The 21834-nt window shown below is 46.9% G+C and overlaps 7 protein-coding genes across 8 annotated transcripts; 4 read left to right on the forward strand and 3 right to left on the reverse strand.

Moving 5' to 3' along the window:
- Window positions 1–655: 655 nt before the first annotated feature.
- BDCG_02787 (uncharacterized protein) lies at window positions 656–2696 on the forward strand (the record flags this gene model as incomplete). Its single annotated transcript, XM_045418352.1, has 2 exons — window positions 656–1307; window positions 1375–2696. The coding sequence occupies 2 exons, from the start codon at window positions 656–658 to the stop codon at window positions 2694–2696; spliced, it is 1974 nt and encodes a 657-aa protein (XP_045274953.1).
- Window positions 2697–3785: 1089 nt separating this feature from the next.
- On the forward strand, window positions 3786–4528 carry BDCG_02788 (coatomer subunit zeta; the record flags this gene model as incomplete). Its single annotated transcript, XM_045418353.1, has 2 exons — window positions 3786–4150; window positions 4285–4528. 2 exons carry the CDS (start codon window positions 3786–3788, stop codon window positions 4526–4528), a joined length of 609 nt encoding a protein of 202 aa, XP_045274954.1.
- A 521-nt stretch (window positions 4529–5049) lies between these two features.
- On the forward strand, window positions 5050–8728 carry BDCG_02789 (tRNA threonylcarbamoyladenosine biosynthesis protein; the record flags this gene model as incomplete). Its single annotated transcript, XM_045418354.1, has 4 exons — window positions 5050–5082; window positions 5130–5198; window positions 5268–6883; window positions 6946–8728. The coding sequence occupies 4 exons, from the start codon at window positions 5050–5052 to the stop codon at window positions 8726–8728; spliced, it is 3501 nt and encodes a 1166-aa protein (XP_045274955.1).
- Window positions 8334–10905, reverse strand: BDCG_02790 (tRNA threonylcarbamoyladenosine biosynthesis protein). The gene is made up of 2 exons (XM_045418355.1): window positions 10774–10905; window positions 8334–10669 (listed from the first exon to the last, which is right to left on the reverse strand). Exon 2 carries the CDS (start codon window positions 10493–10495, stop codon window positions 9026–9028), a length of 1470 nt encoding a protein of 489 aa, XP_045274956.1. The 5' UTR covers window positions 10496–10669; window positions 10774–10905; the 3' UTR covers window positions 8334–9025.
- Window positions 10906–10909: 4 nt separating this feature from the next.
- On the reverse strand, window positions 10910–12204 carry BDCG_02791 (uncharacterized protein). The gene has a single exon (XM_045418356.1). The coding sequence runs from the start codon at window positions 12093–12095 to the stop codon at window positions 11631–11633; it is 465 nt and encodes a 154-aa protein (XP_045274957.1). The 5' UTR covers window positions 12096–12204; the 3' UTR covers window positions 10910–11630.
- A 71-nt stretch (window positions 12205–12275) lies between these two features.
- BDCG_02792 lies at window positions 12276–14666 on the forward strand. 2 transcript variants are annotated; one of them, XM_045418358.1, is made up of 4 exons: window positions 12280–12528; window positions 12596–12886; window positions 12993–13451; window positions 13562–14666. In XM_045418358.1, the coding sequence occupies exons 1-3, from the start codon at window positions 12406–12408 to the stop codon at window positions 13356–13358; spliced, it is 780 nt and encodes a 259-aa protein (XP_045280159.1). In that variant the 5' UTR covers window positions 12280–12405; the 3' UTR covers window positions 13359–13451; window positions 13562–14666. The 2 variants fall into 2 exon arrangements, with proteins under 2 accessions (XP_045274958.1, XP_045280159.1); XM_045418357.1 differs by having other exon boundaries at window positions 12276–12528; window positions 12993–14665.
- BDCG_02793 (SNF2 family helicase) lies at window positions 13456–21684 on the reverse strand. The gene is made up of 8 exons (XM_045418359.1): window positions 20414–21684; window positions 20218–20362; window positions 19432–20166; window positions 16028–19380; window positions 15870–15970; window positions 15156–15806; window positions 14401–15098; window positions 13456–14291 (listed from the first exon to the last, which is right to left on the reverse strand). The coding sequence occupies exons 1-8, from the start codon at window positions 20889–20891 to the stop codon at window positions 13979–13981; spliced, it is 6474 nt and encodes a 2157-aa protein (XP_045274959.1). The 5' UTR covers window positions 20892–21684; the 3' UTR covers window positions 13456–13978.
- Window positions 21685–21834: the final 150 nt, after the last annotated feature.

Genomic DNA, 21834 nt, shown 5'->3' on the forward strand with positions numbered 1-21834 from the left:
CCTCGGGGAGCGCAAACTGGCAACGACACGCTTTGTCCTATTTGGGAAGGGTTCCCTCCTGATTGGCCGATGCGGTATGGCTATTTCCCAAAATAGATTAGCGTGCCAAGCCCGAGGGTCCTTCGTTGGTTGCCCGGAAATTACGTCGTATTGTTCGTTTGGTCACGGCCGTACATCAAAAAGGCGGTTATTGCTTGGGGAGACCAGCCACGGATCGGAATGGCAGGCAGGTTCTCGGTATTTAATCCGTCTGTATTAAGTATCAGCTCTGTATCATCCCTTGATGAGGTCAACGCCTTGTCTCGAGACAACAACAACCAACTATTCCCCAATGTAAGACACCTTCATCATTGACTCTTATAACTGTTACTCTTGCTAGCCATTCATCAAGAGACTATTCTATCGTTACTGTCAATCTGTCCTCTACTTATTGTCAGCTGCCATCCTCGGGATAAATCAAAACGCAGTGGCCCTCTCACAGTCTCGATCGAGATCTCGCATTCATAGCCTATTCGTCGTTGTTACCTTTGACAGCGCCCCCCCCGACCATCTCAGCCTTTAAAAGACACAGTTTCGATCAAGGCTGCTTTGATTTCTTGTTGCAAACACATGTGTTAATACGAGTTGTTCACTTATATTTTCTCATACCGGCGCCATGTCCGGAACTACAAGAAAGGCCTCCCATGGGGGAGGTGGTCATAGAACGTCAACCACGGACTCTGCAGCAACTTCTCCAACCGCACGAATGCCCTCACATTCGACCCAGTCTTCTGTTAATGGTTTTGGACGATCCCCATCTTCAAGGCACTCCCCTGGCCCTGTCTCTGCTCGAGCAGCAGCCCGTAAACCCGGCGCGGGCCGGTCCAACCTCAGCATGAGCTCTGTACCCAGAACCTTCTCGAGTCCCTCAGACGACGATGCCAGAGCTCAAAACGCCGCTCTCATCGATGAACTGAAAGAGCAGGTTCAAAAAGCGGAAACTGTCTCTGACCAGTACCGGAAACAACTAGGCGTCCTGCAGCTGAGGCTTGATGAAGCGGTTAGCGAACAGGAGAGACTTGAAGAGCAGGCACATGAAAAGGACAGCGCATTAAGCGCGCTCCAGGGAGAGGTTAAAGAATTGACAAGGCAAATTCGTGATCTGGAGCAAGCTCATGAGACAGAACGGGTGGCCATGGCAAATGAAAAGGACCAACAAACAAAAAGGGAGGAGGATTTAGAGTCAACTATTCAGCGTCTGAAAGAAACCATTGCGCAGAAGGAATTTCGTATCAATGTGGAGAATGAGCGTAACGTCTCCAGATCGCGTAAGTTTCCCTTTAAAGCTGAACTAAGATGGCTTATGTGATTGTTGACCTGCCCCCTTTTTTATAGCGAGTTTTCGAAATAGAGCCTCGGCAGATCTCGAGAACGGGCAATTCGCGCCATCTTCCCAGCTCCAACGCAGCCCTTCCCGAAACAATTCAAAGCTAATTTTACAAAAGGATAAGCTCATTGAGTCTTTGAGACTCGAGTTAGCGGAAGCCCAGATAAAGCTTGTCGAAATGGAAAATCTAGGCGGTGGCCGCCAACATGACCTGGAGCGCGAACTTTTGGAAGCTAGAATGGCAAACGCTCGCCTGATGGAAGACAATGAGAGCTACCAGCTTCTTCTAAGTGAGAAAACATTGAATGGGGATTTCTCCAAGGGCGATTTCATGCATGAGAACAACCAAGAAAACCGACAGGCGAGCAGTGGGCTCGGGTCGCTCGCAGATGAGCTTGAATCGGTTGGCGAAGGCGGAGATGCTGACTCCCGTCGACGCCTCGAAACAGAGCTTAAATCCCTCAAAGATCAAAATAAGGCTTTGAGCCTCTATATTGAAAGGATCATAGGGCGTCTGCTCCAAACTGAGGGTTTCGAGCATATTTTGGACAAAAATGACACCAATCCGTCGGCCCTCGTGAACAAAACGGCCAATACCGATAAGGATCTACCTCCACCTCCCCCACCGTCAGACAAAGTGGAAAGTACCGGGACATCGTTTCTTCAAAGGGCGAAGTCCGTTGTGTCAGGTCAAGCTACCCGACCCAAGCCCAAACCGCGGACAATGAGTAATCTTACACAAAGCCCAATCCATGAACCCCAGCCCGAGGCCCATCCTACGGTCAATGAAAATCCGGACACTGCACCAAGTATCCCGCTACACCGTTCACGTACAATGCACCGGAGGACCCGATCGGATCAAGCAGATGGTACCGCTGCTGCTGTCGTAGGTCAGATGTACCGCGGTCCATCACCCAATGGCCCTCTGAGCCCTGGAATCAGCCCTACACTCTCCTCAGGGCAAGGATCGTTCTTCAATTCTAGCATCGCATCAAAACGAGCATCTGTCCCTGTCGGTTCCATCTCTAGCAGGGCGTACGATCGAGGATTGAACAGCACACCTAGCGTGTCAAGCGATCGCAGCGGTGAGGTAGGCTCAACTGAAGGCACATCCAGCCCTCAGCGCTCCAGCCCGGGCATGAATAACTATACCGGCGCAGTGATGACGCAGAATAAATTGCGACCTTTGCGCCTCGTCCAGGAGAACAAGGAGCTTGAAGGCGGGGACCAAGCTGACGAAGAAGCACGTAAGAAGGCGAATCGCGGAAGCTGGATTTCCTGGTTCAATCGCCCTGGGCAAACCGATCCTCCAAATGTCACGCCCACCTGATTCGACAACTTCAACCATTCTTTCATGTGTTATGGCTTTTTTCCCTCCTTCTTTTGGACAGCGTTATACCTGTTGGACTTACTACGGCCAATTTTTTTTTCCCTCATCTACAAGCCCTTGGGGATAATGTGCAAGTTTTACAGGTTCTCATTTACATGTATCAAAGTTCCTTTCCCAACTGCCTTGGCTCTTTTATTTACATTTAAACCTCACTTCACCATGTTGATATAATCTTTGGTAAACCTTAATTTTGATTTAATTTTCTTTTCTAGGAAGATATTGCAAGACCGCGGGCTACATGAATATACCAGTTAATATGCAGGGCGAATTGCATGCTCTAGTGTTGGCTAGAACTGATTGCAAGATAAGCCCACCCGCTTCTTACGTTTTATGTTTTATTTCCTTTTCTCTTCCCGTAATGAAATGGTTTTGCATTTTCGTGCTTTGATATATCTTTATTTATTTCGCCCACTTTTTCTGCGTTACAAATCCCATCTCTGGTCCATGAATTATTATTTACGATTGAACATATTTACTTCTTTTTGCTTATAAATGTCTAGGGCGGCGATAGCAAATTGTGTCTGGCTCTTGAAACTGATGTCGCGGTATCCTAATCCTGTACCTAACCCCTATTTCTGTTTATTATTCTCTTAGTATAGATATTAATACTGTTGTTACATCCATCTCCCCTACCTCCTATTGTGTCATATATATGTTTACTATGTTTTTACCGGTCTATTTTTGTTAGTAGACTTTACATTCGCTTTCTTTTGTGCCATGGGTTGTTGCTCAATGTTGGTGCCAGCTGAGGTCCTTGGTTTCATATTCCCGAAATATCTCTCTTTCACGCCTAGATATTCAGATTTAACAAGTAAGAAAAGACCAGCAGTGGTGCTATCTAATTATGAAATTTTATTTCTCGACTTCGTTCGAAAAGGGGGCGGATTGTATCACGTGATTTATAGACAGCTCACTCCGGCCAGCGACTGTGGCCTGTGGTCTTGAGCATTATTATTATCAATCCATCATAAACACCTCAACAGAAATTCCCACCAGAACCCTGCTTCACATACAACCCGCGCAGTCAAGATGCCGGTCCCAATATCCCTCTTCTCCGTCAATGCGATCCTTATAATGTCCACGGATGACTCCTCGAGGATTTTTGCGAAGTACTACTCCCCTCCACACCCTCCTGCCGGCACCGCGGCCAACTCGTTAGACTACCCTGGCGCAAACCCGTATCCCACGGTAAAGGACCAGAAAGCGTTTGAGAGTGGCCTGCTAGAGAAGACTGTCAAGCAAACGAGTGATATTATCCTGTATGACAATCGGGTCGTGGTGTTCAAGACGGAAGGCGACGTGATGCTCTACGTCGTTGGCGGGGCGGAGGAGAACGAAGTTCTGCTGTACAATGTTGTTCTTGCGCTGAGGGACTCATTGAATATTTTGCTACGGTATGTGGTGTGCAGATATTTTTCCTGCCTTGTGCATTGGACCGTTTAACATCAGATTGATCTTCTTTATTTGATTTTCTTCTGTTCGTTTCAAGCTGACGAGGTTGGCGTCCCTTTTCGCACAAATCCCATAGGTCCGGCGTCGACAAGCGCAGCATTATCGAAAACTATGACCTTGTTTCGCTAGCGGTGGATGAGATTGTCGACGACGGCATCTTCCTAGAGACCGATGCTGTACATATTGCCTCGCGTGTCAGCCGTGCTCCAGCGCAAGATGCCCCAAATATGAAGGGGATCGATTTGTCGGAACAAGGCCTGCTGAATGCTTGGGAGTTCGGCAAGAGGCGACTTGCGGAGCAGTTGAGGCATGGTTTGTGAAATGACGGGGGTTTCTAGTTTTTGTTGGATTCTGCCGGCTTTTATATTTTGTGCTGGCCCTTGTTTTGTCGGGGTATAGCTCTGGGCAATTGGCGTAAATGGGTGCTATTTCGTTTTCGTATGTGGTCTTTGAGCGAGGGATCTTTTATTTTCTTGCGGAATATTTATAGAATGGATTTCCCCCTAGGTTTGCATGTGCTTAATGTCTATATATCTCTTTCTTGTGGTTTACCAACCGAAGAGTCAGCGCATATTAACTAGACAAGTTATTATTGCATTTCCTTAGCTCCCCAGCTCATCCCAGGTGTTTGGATGCCATCCTATGCACACAGAGTATTAAAAGACCCGAATTCTCGTAAGATAACTGTTCGCGCAGTATTAAATCTCGAAGATTTATTGCCCCACCCTACGTCACTCCAAGTCGCCCCAAGCGCGTTTTCTTCCAAAGAGAAGTGTAACTTCCGGACAATACACCTCTTCTCACTACAGTCGCCCAGTCACCACTCTAGAACTAGGTGAAAATGAAGCAGCGATTCTCCTCTCTCGATGTTAAGGTTCGTCAATGCCGGTAGTTTTGTCTCCGCACTCTAACTTTGAGCAGGTCATATCACGGGAGCTCTCACAGGCTTTGGTTGGTCTTCGAATTTCAAACATCTACGACCTATCATCGGTAAGCAGTTCTATTCCCTCTCTGTGCACACGGCCAGACCTGGTTTACTGAGATATATTTCTCTCCTAGCGAATATACCTCTTCAAGCTAGCCAAGCCAGACACAAGAAAGCAACTCATCGTCGACACCGGCTTCAGATGCCATCTTACAGAGTACTCTCGCACAACTGCCGCCGCTCCCTCGCCGTTCATTGTTCGCTTACGCAAGTTCCTGAAAACAAGAAGGGTCACGGCCGTCACTCAAGTGGGCACGGATAGGATCATCGACATTGAGCTTAGCGATGGCAACTTCCATGTCCTCCTAGAGTTCTACGCAGGAGGAAATATTATCCTGACCGACAAGGAGTACAAGATCGTTGCACTCCACCGGATTGTGCCTGAAGGTAATGACCAGGAAGAGGTTAGAGTGGGCTTGCAATATGTTCTTACCAACAAGCAGAATTATAATGGGGTGCCGCCATTATCTATTGAGAGATTAAGAGAGACGTTAGAGCAGGCGAAGGATGTGGCGGGGTCTGGAGAGGGTGCGGGGAATACCAAGAGGGCGAAAAAGAAGCAGGCCGAAGCACTAAGACGAGCTGTCTCGTTGGGATTCCCTGAGTATCCGCCTCTGCTCCTTGAACATGTATTCCATATTACTGGTGTTGACCCGAGTTTAAAACCGGAGCAGGTACTGGGGGATAACGAGCTGGTGGAAAAGCTCATGTTGGCACTTGTGGAGGCAGAAAGCGTCAACTCAAGTCTTTCGACCGCAGATGACACTCCAGGTTATATTGTTTCGAAGACAGAAATTAAATCTGTGGAAGATAGCGAAGTGACTGCTACTGATCCATTCAAGTCGAAAAATCTCCAATATGTTGATTTTCATCCCTTCGAGCCGAAACAGTTTGAGAATCAAGCTGACATGGCAATTCTGAAGTTTGACACCTTCAACAAGGCTGTGGACGAGTACTTCTCATCAGTCGAATGTCAGAAGCTGGAATCGAGACTTACTGAGCGTGAAGAGATGGCCAAGAGAAAACTCGAAGCTGCACAGAAGGATCAGGAAAAGCGTGTTGGGGTGTTGAAGGAAGCTCGGGAACTTCACGTGCGCAAGGCGCAGGCGATCGAAGCCAATCTATTACGCGTTGAGGAGGCGATGAATGCAGTCAACGGGTTGATAGCGCAGGGTATGGACTGGGTAGAGATTGCTCGTTTGATAGAGATGGAACAGACTCGCCAAAATCCAGTAGCAAAGGTTATAAAATTACCGCTGAAATTGTACGAGAATACGGTTACGCTACTCTTGGGGGAGCCTACGGAAGATGAAGAACCGATGGATGAATCTGATGAGGAGGACGAAGATGAGGAAAGTAGTGAAGATGAGGAGAGCGAGAGGAAGCTGGGAGGTTCGAAGAAACCAGAGCAGCAACTACAGCAGCAGCTATTGTCTATTGATATTGATCTTGGGATCTCGCCCTGGGCTAATGCAAGACAGTACTATGAACAAAAGAAAGCTGCCGCCGTGAAGGAAGAAAAGACGCTAATGTCGGCGAAGAAGGCTATAAAGAGCACAGAAAAGAAGGTGACTGCGGATCTTAAGCAGGCCTTGAAACAGAATAAACCAGTGCTTCGGCCTGTGAGGACACCGTTCTGGTTTGAGAAGTTCATATATTTCATATCTTCTGATGGATATCTTGCCTTGGGGTTCGTCACCACTCATATCCTGCTGTGCCTGACTTATTTTGTCATACTAACTCAATGAGCAGCGGAAGAGACGCCCAGCAAACGGAAATCCTGTACCGACGACATTTGAAAAAGGGGGATGTATATGTACACGCTGATGTTCAAGGAGCTATTCCCTTCTTCGTCAAAAATAAACCTGACACCCCAGATGCTCCTATCCCACCAGGAACTCTTTCACAAGCCGGCAACCTTTGCGTAGCAACTTCAAGTGCATGGCATTCTAAAGCCGTGATGGGTGCGTGGTGGGTAAATGCAGACCAGGTCTCCAAAACTACGCCTTCAGGGGAATACCTGGAAACGGGTGGCTTTGTTATTCGCGGCGAGAAAAACCAGCTTCCCCCAGCTCAACTTCTTCTCGGGTTTGCTGTAATGTTTCAAATCAGTAGTGAGAGTATTAAAAATCATACGAAACATAGAGTGCAGGATGATTCGTCTACTACAACGGGTGTGAAGGAAACTCAGGGGATGGAGGAGTTGCCATCAAGACTCGACCAACAAACACCAAGAGAGTCTGAAAACAAGGAGACATATCATCAGCCTGAGCAGAATGATAGTTCGGATGAAGAGAACGGTGAAATTGAAGAGAATACGGACGATAAGCGAACAAATCCCTTCTTACATGAGAAGGCCGAATCGAGCGACTCCGACAGTGAAGATGGGGAGTCCAAAATTGGGGAAGATAGGCCCCAGGATGTCGATGCCAAAGATGAGAGAGAATATGATCACGCGGAGTCCAAAGCTGTGGAGGAGGCAGCATTGGGAGGAAAGGAAACATCGTCCCAGGAGGAACAGGCCGGTTCGGAGCCGCATACGGACTCTGCGGCGGCACGCCCTGCCAAACGCCTGTCTGCTACGGAAAATGGTCAATTGAAAAAGGGTGTCTCCATTGAACAAGCCTCCACGCCCCCTACCGATCCTGAGTCGCGCTTGACCCCAAACGAACCATCACGTTCCTCAACCCCAAACATCCGTGGAAAACGAGGTAAAAACAAAAAGATCGCCACCAAATACCAGCACCAAGACGAAGAGGACCGTGAGCTCGCGCTCCGCCTCCTGGGCTCTGCTCCTAAGCCAGATAAGCTTCGCGAAGCGGTGAAGAGGAAAGCAGATCGACAAGCCGAGCTTGAAGCCCAAAAGCAACGCCGTCGCGCACAGCACGATCGAGCCGTGCAGGCTGAGCGCGAACGACAAAAGACACTGCAGCAGCAGGCGGGGACACAAGGGGGTGGGGATGATGCCGATGGCGGTGATATACAACTCGATGATGCAGATACTGCTGCCGATCTTTCTTGTCTTCCTTCCCTGATTGGCACTGCTGTGGTAGGTGACGAAATCGTCGCGGCCATTCCTGTCTGTGCACCCTGGATGGCTCTAGGCCAATATAAGTACCGGGCAAAGTTGCAGCCAGGGCCTCTCAAGAAGGGAAAGGCTGTCAAGGAAATTTGTGGGAAGTGGGTTGTTGATGCGACTGCGGCTGTGAATGCTTTGGAAAAAGGGAAAGGGAGACGGAAATGGAAAGATGAGAGTGAGGTCGAGGTGGTTGAAGTAGATGCGAACAACGAACGGTTGGATGGGGAGGAGAGTGAAGGAGGTGATGGGGCCACTCATGGGCTTAAGCAGTTGGTCCAGATGGAGTTGGAGCTTATTAAGGGGTGGAGAGAAGCTGAAATTATGAATACTCTCCCTGTAGGCAAGGTCAAGATTGTTTCTGGTGGTAGCGGTGGCGGCGATAAGGTCGGGAAGGGGAAGGGTGGAGGGAAGGGTGGGAAGAGTGGGAAGGGTGGGAAGGGTAAAGGAGGTAAATAGTAAGAATGGGAATGTTTGGCTACGTCGAGAGATGGAAATATCTATGTGTATAATACTCCAGTATATACCAAGGGGCAAATTATCATTTGAATCCAAATATGAAAGATACGAAGGGCGTGGTCTAACTTAAATCAGCATGATAACGTGTATGGATGCTTGCACTGCACATGATCATGAACTACGTTGTTAGAGGTGCAAAACTGTAACCAAAAATCTATGTATTTGTTGTCTATCAACGTGGAGGAAAGAATACCAAGAGGAGATAAGACGGGGATGATGAAAAATATTTGCCCAATTTCATCCTCGAATCTCCTCCTCAGCCGCTTTTCGCAGCCGGTTCATAATCGCAGCTGCGAGATCGCCTTCAGTATCCGAAATGCCCTCAACATATATGATGGAAACATTCTTCTCATCTAAACCGCGTAGGGCAGAAAATAAACCCCGTGCAATAGAATCTGTGTCTGGGCCGATATAGATATCGAATAGCTCGATTGGAGTGCCTAAGTTGAGCTCTATAGACGGGAGGAGTCGAAGGCAAGTTGATTGGTAGCCAGTTACGTGTGAAGAGGAATTGAATGGATTCGTTGGGGTATTGGAAATACTCGGTGTTTCGGAACCAGCTGCGCCAATGCTGACACTACAATCATTACCCCGGATGCCCAATCCCTTCTTCCAGCACTTGGTCCTGACAATCCCCACACGAGGAATGTCAGGCTTGGCTTTATCCCCGTTCTGTCCCTTATGGCAAGTAAGCCCTACTAGATCCCTGAGCAGCCTGCTTTTAACAGCTTCAAGGTCTCGACCTGCTTCAAATAGAACAACCTTGGCCTTTGGTGAATAATGTTTATATTTCATCCCGGGAGCGCGCGGGACCTCTTTACCCTGCAATGCGCCATCTTTATACCCAATTCGAACTTCCTCCCAACCGGGACAGGCACGTATCTCTTCAATACCAATTCCTCCCGGCCGGAGTACGGCGGGTGGATATAGTAGCCCGTCAACCACAGTGCTTTCCACCCCAACGCCAGAGGGTCCTCCGTCTAAGATCATATCAATACGCCCTTGTAGATCGGTATATACATGTTGAGCGGTGGTGGGGGATGGCTTGGTTGACGCATTTGCGGACGGAGCGGCAAGCGGCCTATCGGCGAGATATATGAGGAGCCGCGCAAGTGGAGAAGATGGCATTCGAACACCAAATGTAGGAAGCGTAGATGTGACCTCTGGTGCGAGTGGGGAAGGTGTTGGGTTCGGTAGGATGATGGTCAACGGGCCAGGCCAGAATCTACTTATCAGAGGCTCGTATATTAGGGGAATGAGATTCGTTTCTCCTCCTTGTTGAGATCGCTTCGTTCCCGAGTCGGATTTGCCATCACGCAAACTATCCGATGGCGATAGAAGGAGACGTAATTGTTCTCTTGAGCTCACATGGACGATGAGGGGATTGTCCGACGGTCTCTGCTTTGCTTTGTAGATGCCCTGAACGGCAGCGCTCCGGGTCGCATCTGCGCCTAACCCGTAAACAGTTTCTGTAGGGAACGCCACTGGTATATCGCTCGTGCGCAGTGCTTCTGCCGCCTCAAGCAAAACTTTGGCCTCCGGATTCCCTCGCTCATTTTCTGCTGTCCACTTTTCGACCAGCGTCTTCGTCGTGTCCTGGATTGAAAAATTCAAGCTGTGCACGGGAAAGACTCTAGTTATCCTCTCTCCTGCCTTTCCGTTGGTTTCTCTAGGGGCCTTCCCCAGCAGACCATTCCGAGCTGTCATGGCTTGGGGAACTTTTTGCGCAGTCGGGAGGCGGAGAGCGGGGAAGAGGCGATTCAGATTTATTAATGCCGTTTTAGCGGCTGGACGGTTAGCTGTCCCTTTCTCCTCCACAAGCGCGGCAACCTGTATTATATGATAGAAGTCCCCTTGGGTATCTGGTGGTCGGAATCGAAACTAAAAATACGCAGCCCGGTTAAATAATGCCTGCGCGATAAGTTTACTTGTAGTGGAGTCACAACAGGCTGGATCAAGGCGCATAGACGGGGTTCAATACGTACACTCTCAGTCGATAGAGTGGAATATGTATCATCTCAGTGAGACTTGAGAATATTTTAAAAATCAATAAATGTCATAGACAGGGACTCATTAGGGTAGCGTTGGGTATCTGTGGTTGAATTTCTGGACGTGAGATTTTGGCTGATTAACAATTTATTCTTTTTTAGTTTTTTACTTCTTTATTTCTTTTTTGATGACGTCGGGATGCCGAGGCACAACAATAAAGTCACAGACGACTCTTACAAGAACCAACAGTGAGCGCTCTTATACATCTACGTGGTTATATAAAATAATTAGCTCGTATTACTCGTTGTGCAGTCAATGATTCAAGTACAATATCTATAGACGGCGTCAACACTAGGTATATATCACTTCTCAAGATAGCTGACTGGTCAACTTATGAGGGCATAAAAAATGTAAATGCACTTCGTGAAAAAGACCTGCTGTCACTATTACATGGTGTCCCTAAGTAAACACATAGCATTCGCTTCGGGCATATTATTGCTAGTACAGAAGAAGCGAACCAAAACGAACGAGGCTACAAGGGGGACGAACAGGATCTGAGCCGTAAACTGCTGTCGCAAAGGCCACTGTGCTCACTCGACCGAGATGAATAGATGTGAAACTCTACTGAAATATAAAAAGCTCGGTCATTAATGGATGAATCTCCATCAACACTCTCTCGTTTGCATCGCCATCGAAATTAGCCGCAAAGGGGAATCATTCGTCTCAGACATCGAAGGATTCGTAAACAACAGCCGCAGACGGTAGGGGATAGAATGTCAGGATAATGGCTCTTTTCACCGCTCGAAATGCCCATTGATCGACCAACATGCGATAAAACAGGATATTTAGCCCATTATTCTTCAATCGAAACATTCTCAAGCTTGTAAACTTCGTAACCGGGTTCTTCGTACGGATGAGCCTTGACCAGCGCCTTTACAGCTTCCTGCATCGTGGTTCGACCCATGCACAAGACCTCCACCCGCATTTCTTCAACAAACTCCAGAGCACCGACTTTACCGATGTTCGGATTTGCATCCCCTCCAGGGAGGAACTGGCCGGTGCCTGGGGACTGGAAGCAGACTCTGGTGTATTTCCCCTGCGGGTACTGGCCAGCGCCGGCGTCGAATACGGCGTCTTTGCAGGCCTCCACATGAGATAACGGGGCGAAGAAGACGAGCTTAAAGCGGTCTTGGTCCATGAGGGGCGAGGAAACGTAGGACCTGATTAGGGAAGATTGAACTGAGTGTGGGGGAGAAAGTAGCGAGCGACAGATTAGTGCTGAGATCCTGGTTGTGTGCCCGATAGAAGTGAAGAGCATTCCTTTCCTTCTACGCCCCCTCTTTCACTTCTCGCCTTGCCGATATAGTAGCAGAGAAATATAGGATTGTATCGTGGTTGTTATAAGTTTTGTTGTGATACCAAGCTTGTTTTTGTTCTGGGGATGACATAAGACAGCATTGCGCCGCTTCTTATTGGCCAGCGGAACTTCAAACATCATCTCCGTCCAGTTTGCTTTCGACTATCAAAGACCTGATTCCGACCTCCAGCTGCCAGCCATTGCCATTTCAGCCTTCAATTCTTAGGGTGCTGCTTGATACCAGGCCTTGTCGCCCCTAATTCTACCATCAATGACATCCAAATTGGTCCCCTTTTCTTTGCGGCAGGGCCGCTTCGCTCTCTCCCGCTTCCCAGTCCGGCAATGTCGCCCGTTCACTGTTGCGGCGCCCCTCCGGAGCGAGATTTTCGCAGTCGTATGTCCACTAACCTATATATGTGGCTATTACAAGACTTATGCTAATATATAACTGGCTACACTAGCACCGAAACACTCCCGAAAACAACCCTAACATCCCCTTCAAATTCTCAGAAGAGAACCTCAAGCTTATCGATGAGATCCTCCTGAGGTATCCTCCACAATATAAGAAGGCAGCTGTCATGCCACTTCTAGACCTGGGTCAACGGCAGCATGGCTACACTAGCATCAGTGTTATGAACGAAGTAGCGCGCATGCTGGAGATGCCCCCAATGAGAGTGTACGAAGTTGCGACATTCTACACAATGTACAACCGGGAACCCGTGGGGAAATACCATGTAAAGGTTTGCACAACGGTACGTTTTAGCTGCCTAGCTAGCCATACAATTATTTACCGTATCCGAAGAGCTCCCCCTAAAATGACACCTTACTAACCTGGCATGATTTTTCTCCTTTCCTTAGACACCATGTCAACTAGGCGGTTGCGGCAGCGACAAAATCATGAAAGCCGTCACAGACCACCTCGGAGTCTCCAATGGCCAAACAACCCCAGACAAACTATACACCGTTCTTGAAGTCGAATGTTTGGGCGCCTGCGTGAACGCACCTGTGGTACAAATCAACGACGACTACTACGAGGACCTCACTCCAGAATCCGTAGTGAGTCTCCTAGATGCTTTTAAGGAATCGGAAACGAACAAATCCGTCAAGATTCCTCCACCCGGCCCGCTCAGTGAACGAAACACGTGTGAGAATAGCGCCGGTTTGACCAATTTGACGAATCCATCGTGGAGTCCGGAGCTGATGAGGACAGACGGGGAACTGTAAGAATTTAAATGTACACACAAATATAGAAATTTAATGGAAAAGGGATTTTCAAACAGACGAAGAATCGGAAATTTTATCTTCCGATTGATCTGCGTACGTTTCATTTAAAATTTCGCTGTATTTTCACTAGGATGTCTGTTCAATGCTTAACTTCTGGGTGCATTTGCTAACGTTTCAATTTTCCTTTCCTTTCCATCCTAAAGTATGTCTTAATTCCGCAGAACTCAATGTGGAATAACCAGATGCCTTTGAGGTCGGATATTTATTATCCCTGCAATCGTCATAACCACGAGCTGATTTGCGTACTAAAGAACTACCATATTAGTTATTAATTCCTAGCTCGCCGGGCGGTACTGTTTCACGTACATGTACATATTTTAAATACGCGCTCATTTTTATCCATAACTCCAACCTATCCTTCACTAACGAACAACTATAAGAACAAGATACGAAACCTCACAAAAGACACACATGAAACACTGCAAAAAGGCAATAGCGACGGGCTGTTTCAGAAAATAACTGTTCCTTCGCCTCATCGCAAACTAAGAAAAATCGCATTTGAAAAATAGTACTCCACCACCCAACCTTGGAAAGAATAAAGCTACGCACAACCCCCAAAATCAGATATCAGCAGCATTGCTACCATCCAATGAGCTGCCTCTCCATCCAAGCTCATCCGTAGGCAATAAAACTTCGCTACCTGACACAGAGAGAAACCCCCTATCTCTTTTCACCAAACGCTCCTGCCGACGCTGTTCAAAAATGTTTACCTCAATCGTCTTTAGAGCTAGGAAGTGATATATGTGCACATGCTTTTGTTGACCGTAGCGTCGAGACCGTCCAATCGCCTGTGCCATTCCCGAATTGTAATCGTACTGTGACTTAGCGAATAAAGGGTGAAAGAAGATGACGTGGTTTGCGTTTTGAAGGTTCCTGTGACATTTGTTAGGATTTAAAACACTGAGAAATGATATGAATTCAACATATGTCCTGTTTAAAGGAGTGGTAATGGAGACAGGGCGTTAATATCTGACAAACTTACAATCCGGATGCCGAAACATCTCCCAGATGCAAGATGAGAACCTTGCTCTTCACTTTTTCAGTGCCAGTCTGGAATTGTGCTATCTTAGAAGAGGCCATGCGATCAGTGGCGGGGATCATTAGATGAGGAATGTTTGCTTGCTGCAGCGCAGCAGAAGCGGATTCCATGAGATCTGAAAACTGTATGAAAAGTAACACCTGTTCGTCTTCTGCGATACGGTCGGTATCTTGTATAAGTCGAATCAACTCTAATAATTTTGTTCCGCGGTACCCTTGCCATTTTTCGTCACTGGCATTGTTATCGGTGTCATTGTCAATGTCTTTGTTGCTGATGGAAATGTCAGAATACTTGATCATCCGGAAACTTTGTGCTCCGCCGCTGCACGCTGGAAGGCGACAAGATTCCTCAACTTTCGCAATCTCAATACACGATTCGCAGCAGGCATGCCCACATTCACCCAATATAGTGAGTGAATTTGGGCATGCGAGTCGTCTGAAACATGAGGAGCAAGCAAACACATCCTCGAGCTGTCGTTCCTGCAATGACCGCACGACAACGAAAAGCCTCGCAGCCCTTACACGAACCAGGGCTTCTTCAAGCAGTCTGCGCAAGCTATCAGTGCAAGCGTTCAGGTCGCTGATAAATTCGGATTGCGTCGTTGGATATTCAAGGCGAATGTCAGACGGCTTTTGTTTTTTCTACGCATTATATCAGCACGAAACGTATCTCAGTTTATCAACATTGGTGTTGTATACCTCCTGAGTTGTTAAATAGTAGCACTGCCCATCTTTAGGGGTATATGCTGTGCGCGCGGCAGTAATTGCATTGCGGAAACACGAGGTAACCCCCAGGTCACCAGCCCCATTTCTCTCTAAATGTTTTATTAGCGTATCGAAATGTGTTGTCGTTTCAATTTTAGATTGTAACCAAAACGCATGCCTGAGCTTTTCAATTATATCTAGTGCAAGAGCATAGAACTGTGTATCCCTTGCGAATAGGGCGTTTTCCTCGCCCGAGCAAACAGATGTGGCATCTGTTTCACATGTCACTGAATCCCTTCCGTCGTCACTTTCAAAAATGCTGCTTGCGCTTGACGGAGTGCTACCATCGTCCGTTTTGACGCTCTCTGTTTTATCAATCAATCGTTTACCCATTATCTTTTCAAGGGGTACAAAGTAAGAGGAACATTTTATCAGAGCTTCTTCAGGTCCACTGCTATTTCCAAGTATAGCGTCATTGCGGGACATTGCAGAAGAGTCATATAGACCTCTTCCGTTTCTACGAAGCTTTAGATTCTGCGACATTAACTGCATGAACAGCTCAAGGTAGGCCGCTCGTTCTCGGGGAGCCAAAATAACGGGACAGATATGTTCTGTCCAGGGTATTTCATCGATACCAGGGATATTCTAGGGAAGTCAGAAGTCATTTTTAGCGGCAACTTTACAATATAATGCCACAGGGGCAATTACCTTCCGCATAAATTGATCAAGAAACCCCTGGGCTACATTATGTCGTCTTCGATGCCACGCTGCACTATGCCGGGTAACAAAAGGTTGAAATTGCTCAGCATCTGTTCAGTTAGCACATGCGTGAAGCAGTCACAATGTCAAGTGCTTTGAGAAAATACCTGTCTGATCCCGTTGAATGGTTCTCAGTCTTTCATTTTCCGTTTCCCGGCCTTCTTCGTCATCTACTCCTAGAGTGATTCCGAGAAAGGGAGAGAATGACTTTACGTCGGCAAAGTCGTTAAGGGGCGGTGTTCCAGATAGGATCCATTTGCTGCGAGCAGGAATTGCAAGCACTGATGAGTAGTTTCGATCCTTCGAGTACGTAAACTCATCAATCACAATACGGCTGTATTCAAACATGTGAATCAATGGAGAACGCATTCTCTTCCAATCGCCGTCGCACTTCAAAAGCTGAAAAACGTTGTCGGACTGGCTAGAGAGCTCTTCAGTTGCTAAATTTGATTTTCCTTTCGGCTTCTTTGCTCGGGGACCCTTGGCGGTACATTCATCTTCCTTATAGTCCTCCATTATTTTCCTCTTTGCCTTCTGCAGTTTCGCTGGGGTATTGTTGAGTCTCGGTTCTGAGTGGCTATCTAATTTATCAGCGGTCACGTCATCGCCATCAATCTTTCGCATTTGTTCCTGGAGTTTCAATAGATGATCTTGGAACTTTTGACCCTTTAACCGCCTCGAGGGTTGGAATTTTGAGTATATTCCACTGTTCTTAAGATTAGTTCGCTTCCGGATCATGTTCTGGAGTACCACTTCAGGCCCTTCCGTCACCAGAAGATCAACATGATCCCTAACAGCATCCATCGTGTCATTCAGCCATTCATCAAAGATCCTACCATCCCCCTTGGGTACGGCAGACGAGGCCGCAAAAAGCTCCATCCTATCATAGTAGCTCGCTCCACGAACCACGGAAGTTGACAGTAACACAATATCAGCCATTCCAAATCGGCGAATAGTTAGTGATCGAAGCGAAGCAATCGATTTGATTTCCAAAACATTATACTTCTTGCCCAAAAATTTGGTAATTTCACGAGACCATTGGTCCATCAAATGCTGGGGTGCGACAATCAAAGTAGCTTTGATGGGAATCGCCCGTTTCACAGAGCTAGGCACATTTTTTGAATTTTTGGTGAATTGAGAGTCGATTAAACCAAGAGTTATCGCAGTTTTTCCATATCCAACATCATCACCCAAAATACCCCCACGCACAAGGTGTTTAACCGTAGCTTTTGCTTCAGCTCTCCAATTTACAGCTGGCAGCATAGCTTCCACGACTTCCTCCTCTTGAAAAGGTTGAGCAATATCCTCCTGTTCCCTCATCCAGGTAAGTGATCGCAGTTGTTCCGGGCGGAGATTAAAGAACTTGAATCCGGGAGGTTGTGTTGATTCAGTGTCGGCTTTGTTGTTTTTCTCCTTCAACGTGGGTAATCGTTGGCGAAGAAAACCGACGTTATCAATGCAGAGCCGCCATTGTAGAGACACTTCATCCCATTTGGCAAGCTTCCCCCTTGCTTGATGGGCAAGAGTTATCACATTCAAACATAATTTGACCTGTAGAACAGAATCATGGCTAAGCCTAGTAAACCCAAGAAATGCTGCAGGTCGCTTCTTTATACTTTGCTCGTAAACGGCAGCATCCTTTGGGTCTTCGTAGGCATAGATGCGGTCTTTATCGTCCAAGGCCCATACTAGTCGAGGTTTTCGAGGCGCGCAAATACCACACACTTTGCTGTATTCTTCACCACCCAAACATATACTATTCCATTCGCTAAATTGGTCCACTGAGCTAGCTCGCTGTAACAACCATGCAAGATTCCTGAGAGCTGTTGGCGATTCCATCAGATTTGAGACCCTCCATGTGCCAGGCTCCCAAGCCAATTCTGCACCGCTTGCAGGAATTGACGATATCAGCATGGGAATGTAAAATCCAAGACACTTGGATCCAATATTTCTAACAATTGCCTGAGGAGTTGGCGTCTGGTAGATAGGAGGCGGTGAAGAGTAAACACCAAGAGATATCGCGTCATCTGACGCAGTCTTTTTGAACCAGCAATGAGCGGACTTGGGTTCCTTAGAAATCGTACGTGGATCCCAATTTGGGTGCACCTCAGCTATTGTGATACGCGGCTCGCCGATATCCAGGCGACTGTGGTCAAGTGCAAAAACCCAAGAATCAAATTCTGTAGGGCCAATTTCTGTTGGGTCCAGGAAAAAGTAAACAGGCGGTTCACAGCCAGATACCATCTTCTTATGCAAGCTTCCACTTGCAGCACCGCAATCCTGCAGAAGCTCGTACTCTCCGCGAATATCGAACTCCAAATTTTCAACCGCAGCATCAGTTGAAGATATATTAATCTGGCTCCATACCTTAGCACCAGCAAAATGCGAGTGCTTTAAACCAGCTCTCGAGCCGGTAGAAGGAAGAAGATCTCCGCTCCCAGCAATAGCAATGTCAAAATATGAACTAATTGGGGACTTGATATGCCAAATTCCTTTCAAAATATTCTCGCCAGATGGAGTCATGAAAGCGATGGGACATCGTAAAATTTGTCGAAGTGGAGAGTTGCTTGGTTCATCTTTTGGGGGGGCAAGGTAAAAGAACCATTGCAACGTTCCGGGCGAGCAGACAAATTTTAATACAGATAGGGAGCCTTTATATGTTATCGTCCAGGATCTTTGGCGAGTCACACCCTGAAATCGCAGTTCATCCCCTAATGCTAGAAGCAGTACCCTGGAAAAGTCCTCCCATGCCTTCATAATATCAACTGGCATATTATTTTCCATTAGTGCTCGGTACAGAGCAAGGGAGAGCCCGTTAATTTGGAGTCTCATTGGAAGCCTTTTCTTGAGCTGGGTTTCGAAATCGATAGGGCAACGCCGCGCGTTTAACTCGTCCCTAGGAACTGGGGAGTATACATGCAAAGGATTGCGGCCACACGATCTACATGCAGTAAGCCCGCATTTCAGGCACGTCACCATGTCCGTTCTTTTCATCAATAATTGACCTTCGCAGATACACATCCTCAAACTTCGCTTTCCAACTTCGAGAATTTCATGTGTAGAGAGCGCGATTTCGTCGCCCAATTGAATAGGGGCCACCTCTATGGTTAGATTGTCATCCATATGTGTTGTACAGCATTTTTCCTTTTTGGAGTTACTTTGGAAAGTTGTGCCAGAGGGGAGAGCTTGGTGTCCGATAATCAAAGCACTCATAATCGCTGCCCCCACCACAGTTGAACTCATCGCGTTACCTGCAAGATCGTTGAGATCCCTTTGACTGTCATTACTTAGTAATAACCTATCGATAGGAATTCCCTGCAAAGCCAACGCCTCAATACCTAAAAGAGGACCACCCCGTGATGTGACAAAGTGCTGACCCCGGGGAGTCAAACAACCAGATATACCGGATGCGCGTTGGTCCAGCTCCCTATCGAGTCCCTGAGAAAGGTCGATAATCCGACTATCGGCATGTTAGAATATATATGAACGTGGAAAATACAAAACCACTTACGATTTGAAGTTGATATCAAAACCTCTGACGATGCTCCGCAAATAGTTGACATCAAGGGTATCCCAAACACGTTCTGTCTGCGCCCTGCTCCATGCGTGCCAATAAAAGTCAGGCATTTGACAGGTGCCGTTATCCTGCCAACGAGTAAGAGGCCTTTTATCCCCGAGGCCTTCCCTCATTCTATACCGAAGGTGACGCGCCTTATATCGAGTCCAGTCAACAGCTTGGCGGTCTTTAATTGGGTTGGTGGATATATCATTGATAGCATCCTGCAAACGAGGGTCCTCGTTTTTGAGTAAAAATTGGGCAACAGGCGAACTTGCTGGGCGCTCAAAGTTTTTCATCATCTTCGCAAATGTAGATGATTTGGGGTCTGCAGGAAGTGGGGTCTCTAGTCTGGTTTGGTCGATACAAAGCATATAACCTCTCTCACGCGTTTGTGGCAGGTAATAGTTCTTGGTGTCTACTTTAATGTGATACGCGTGGTAATCCATTTCTTTGAAAGCATTCTTTATATGACCCCACGGAGCGCCGCAGACGTTCTCCAAGATCACCAAAGGTGGCCTGCAACGCTGAGTGTATCGCAAGACGCCGTAGAATGTATGGCCTGATTCTCCCATTTCGTCAAGAGTCTTACGATGGAGATTCATATTCGAAAAATCCACGCAGGAGAAGCCAACAACAAGTAGATCCAAATTTGAAGGCACTTTCCGGAGGGAACCAAATGCTGTAGTTCTGCGGATCACGTTAGTATACTACTTTCTTTTCGGGAGGATAATAGCTTACGCTTCATCAGCAATTAGCTCATTGACGTCTCGGAAAATTATATCAGGGGAGAAATTCCGCTGGATGTAAGACTGCTTGAAAGGATCTATCTCCGCACTGAATAAATGGTGCATGCTGAACGTCTTTCCAAAAATCTTTTTGAAACCTATAATTGCATATTAACAAGAGTAAATAAAGGAATATACGGGTCACATACTAGCTATCGCCATCTCCAAAGCAAGAAGTGGCGCTTCAGTGCCAGAACACATGGTCGCGACGCGTAAATCTCGTGAACCAATGTGGTCGAGAAAGTCACTAAACCCATTCTTTTCAGCATTGATTGAGATATCATCAAAAATATCCTCAATTTTGCTAATTGGGGGGAGGTTGAAGTTCAATCCAGGCTTGGGTCTCTTGCCAGGGGCTGAAGAGTATTTGCCTCGCAGGATTTCTGGAGGGAGATTTATCAGACTTTTCAAATCGTCTTCCCCGGATATATTGGCGTCGTCGCTACCAGCATCTTCTGACATGGAAGTGTCAGTCCCCAAGTCGGTATTGGGAGAAGTACAAGTATCAGTATCGACATTGGAGTCAACGGAGCGTCCTTCAACACTTGAATCAGTTAGATCCTCGTCCATGATAAATGCCTGGGCTGTCTCGAGGAGATATAACAGCGCCTCCTCCTGTTTCGCCATTCTGAGGCAGAAGCCTAGGTAGTGGCCTTATCCAGAAAGTAATTAGAAAAGTATTCCGTCCTAGGGCATGGCCATTCCGATTTTTCTAGGCCAAGGAGGAACCAGCATGAGAATGCGTAAATTTCTCCAATATTCTAGTGAATTATGAAGGGAAGATGTTTAAGCAACATAGAACAAGAGAATGAAAGCCAGTGAGTTCATATGACAGGTTTGTTTGCCGCCTATTCATGGGAAAAAGAAAAATATGTTTGTTGTTGACAGGTCAGGGGTTGAACAAGCAACAAGGGCAGTTTCAACGCACTGAACAATGTTGCATTCCTTATATCCAGGGCTTCATTTAAAGCCATTATTCAAGAATATTCCACAGGCTTCTTGCGAAATTAATCTACAAAATTTGAATATCGCTAAATTGCTGGCTTGGTGAGGCTGGGTAGACTGCTTGATAGGCCGGCCCCAGCGCAAATTGATATCCATTATATAGAAATGCAACCGCAATGCAACCGCAATGCATTTTTGGGACAATGATGTTCTAGTGAACAGCAGTGTTAAGAAAAATTAAACTGCTTGAATGAGGTAAACCCGTGAAACGGGTAAACATGTCTCAACCAGGAGGCTGGATATTCATCTCTCTCCCAACTACCCAATTGGAAGGCGAATAAGCCATGGCCTCAAAAATAAAGGCATTTATACCTGAGAAATTGCAGACAAAGATTATGAAAATTAGTCCCTAAAGACTAACAGATGGTATATCCAAGAAGGAAATTCCGACATATCTAATATCTCGAGATAAGGTCAAGGCAATCGATCATGGATCTATAATTGAATGCTGATGGCAGGAAAACAGTATATAGAGGCAACCAGCCGGTCTCTTTTTCCCGAGACCAGCAAAACAAGTCAAGAAATTTTGGCCCATAGTTAACGAATATAGACTAAAGGGCACGTT

Source organism: Blastomyces dermatitidis (assembly GCF_000003525.1).
Source record: "Blastomyces dermatitidis ER-3 genomic scaffold supercont1.3, whole genome shotgun sequence".
Taxonomy (NCBI): Eukaryota; Fungi; Ascomycota; class Eurotiomycetes; order Onygenales; family Ajellomycetaceae; genus Blastomyces; species Blastomyces dermatitidis.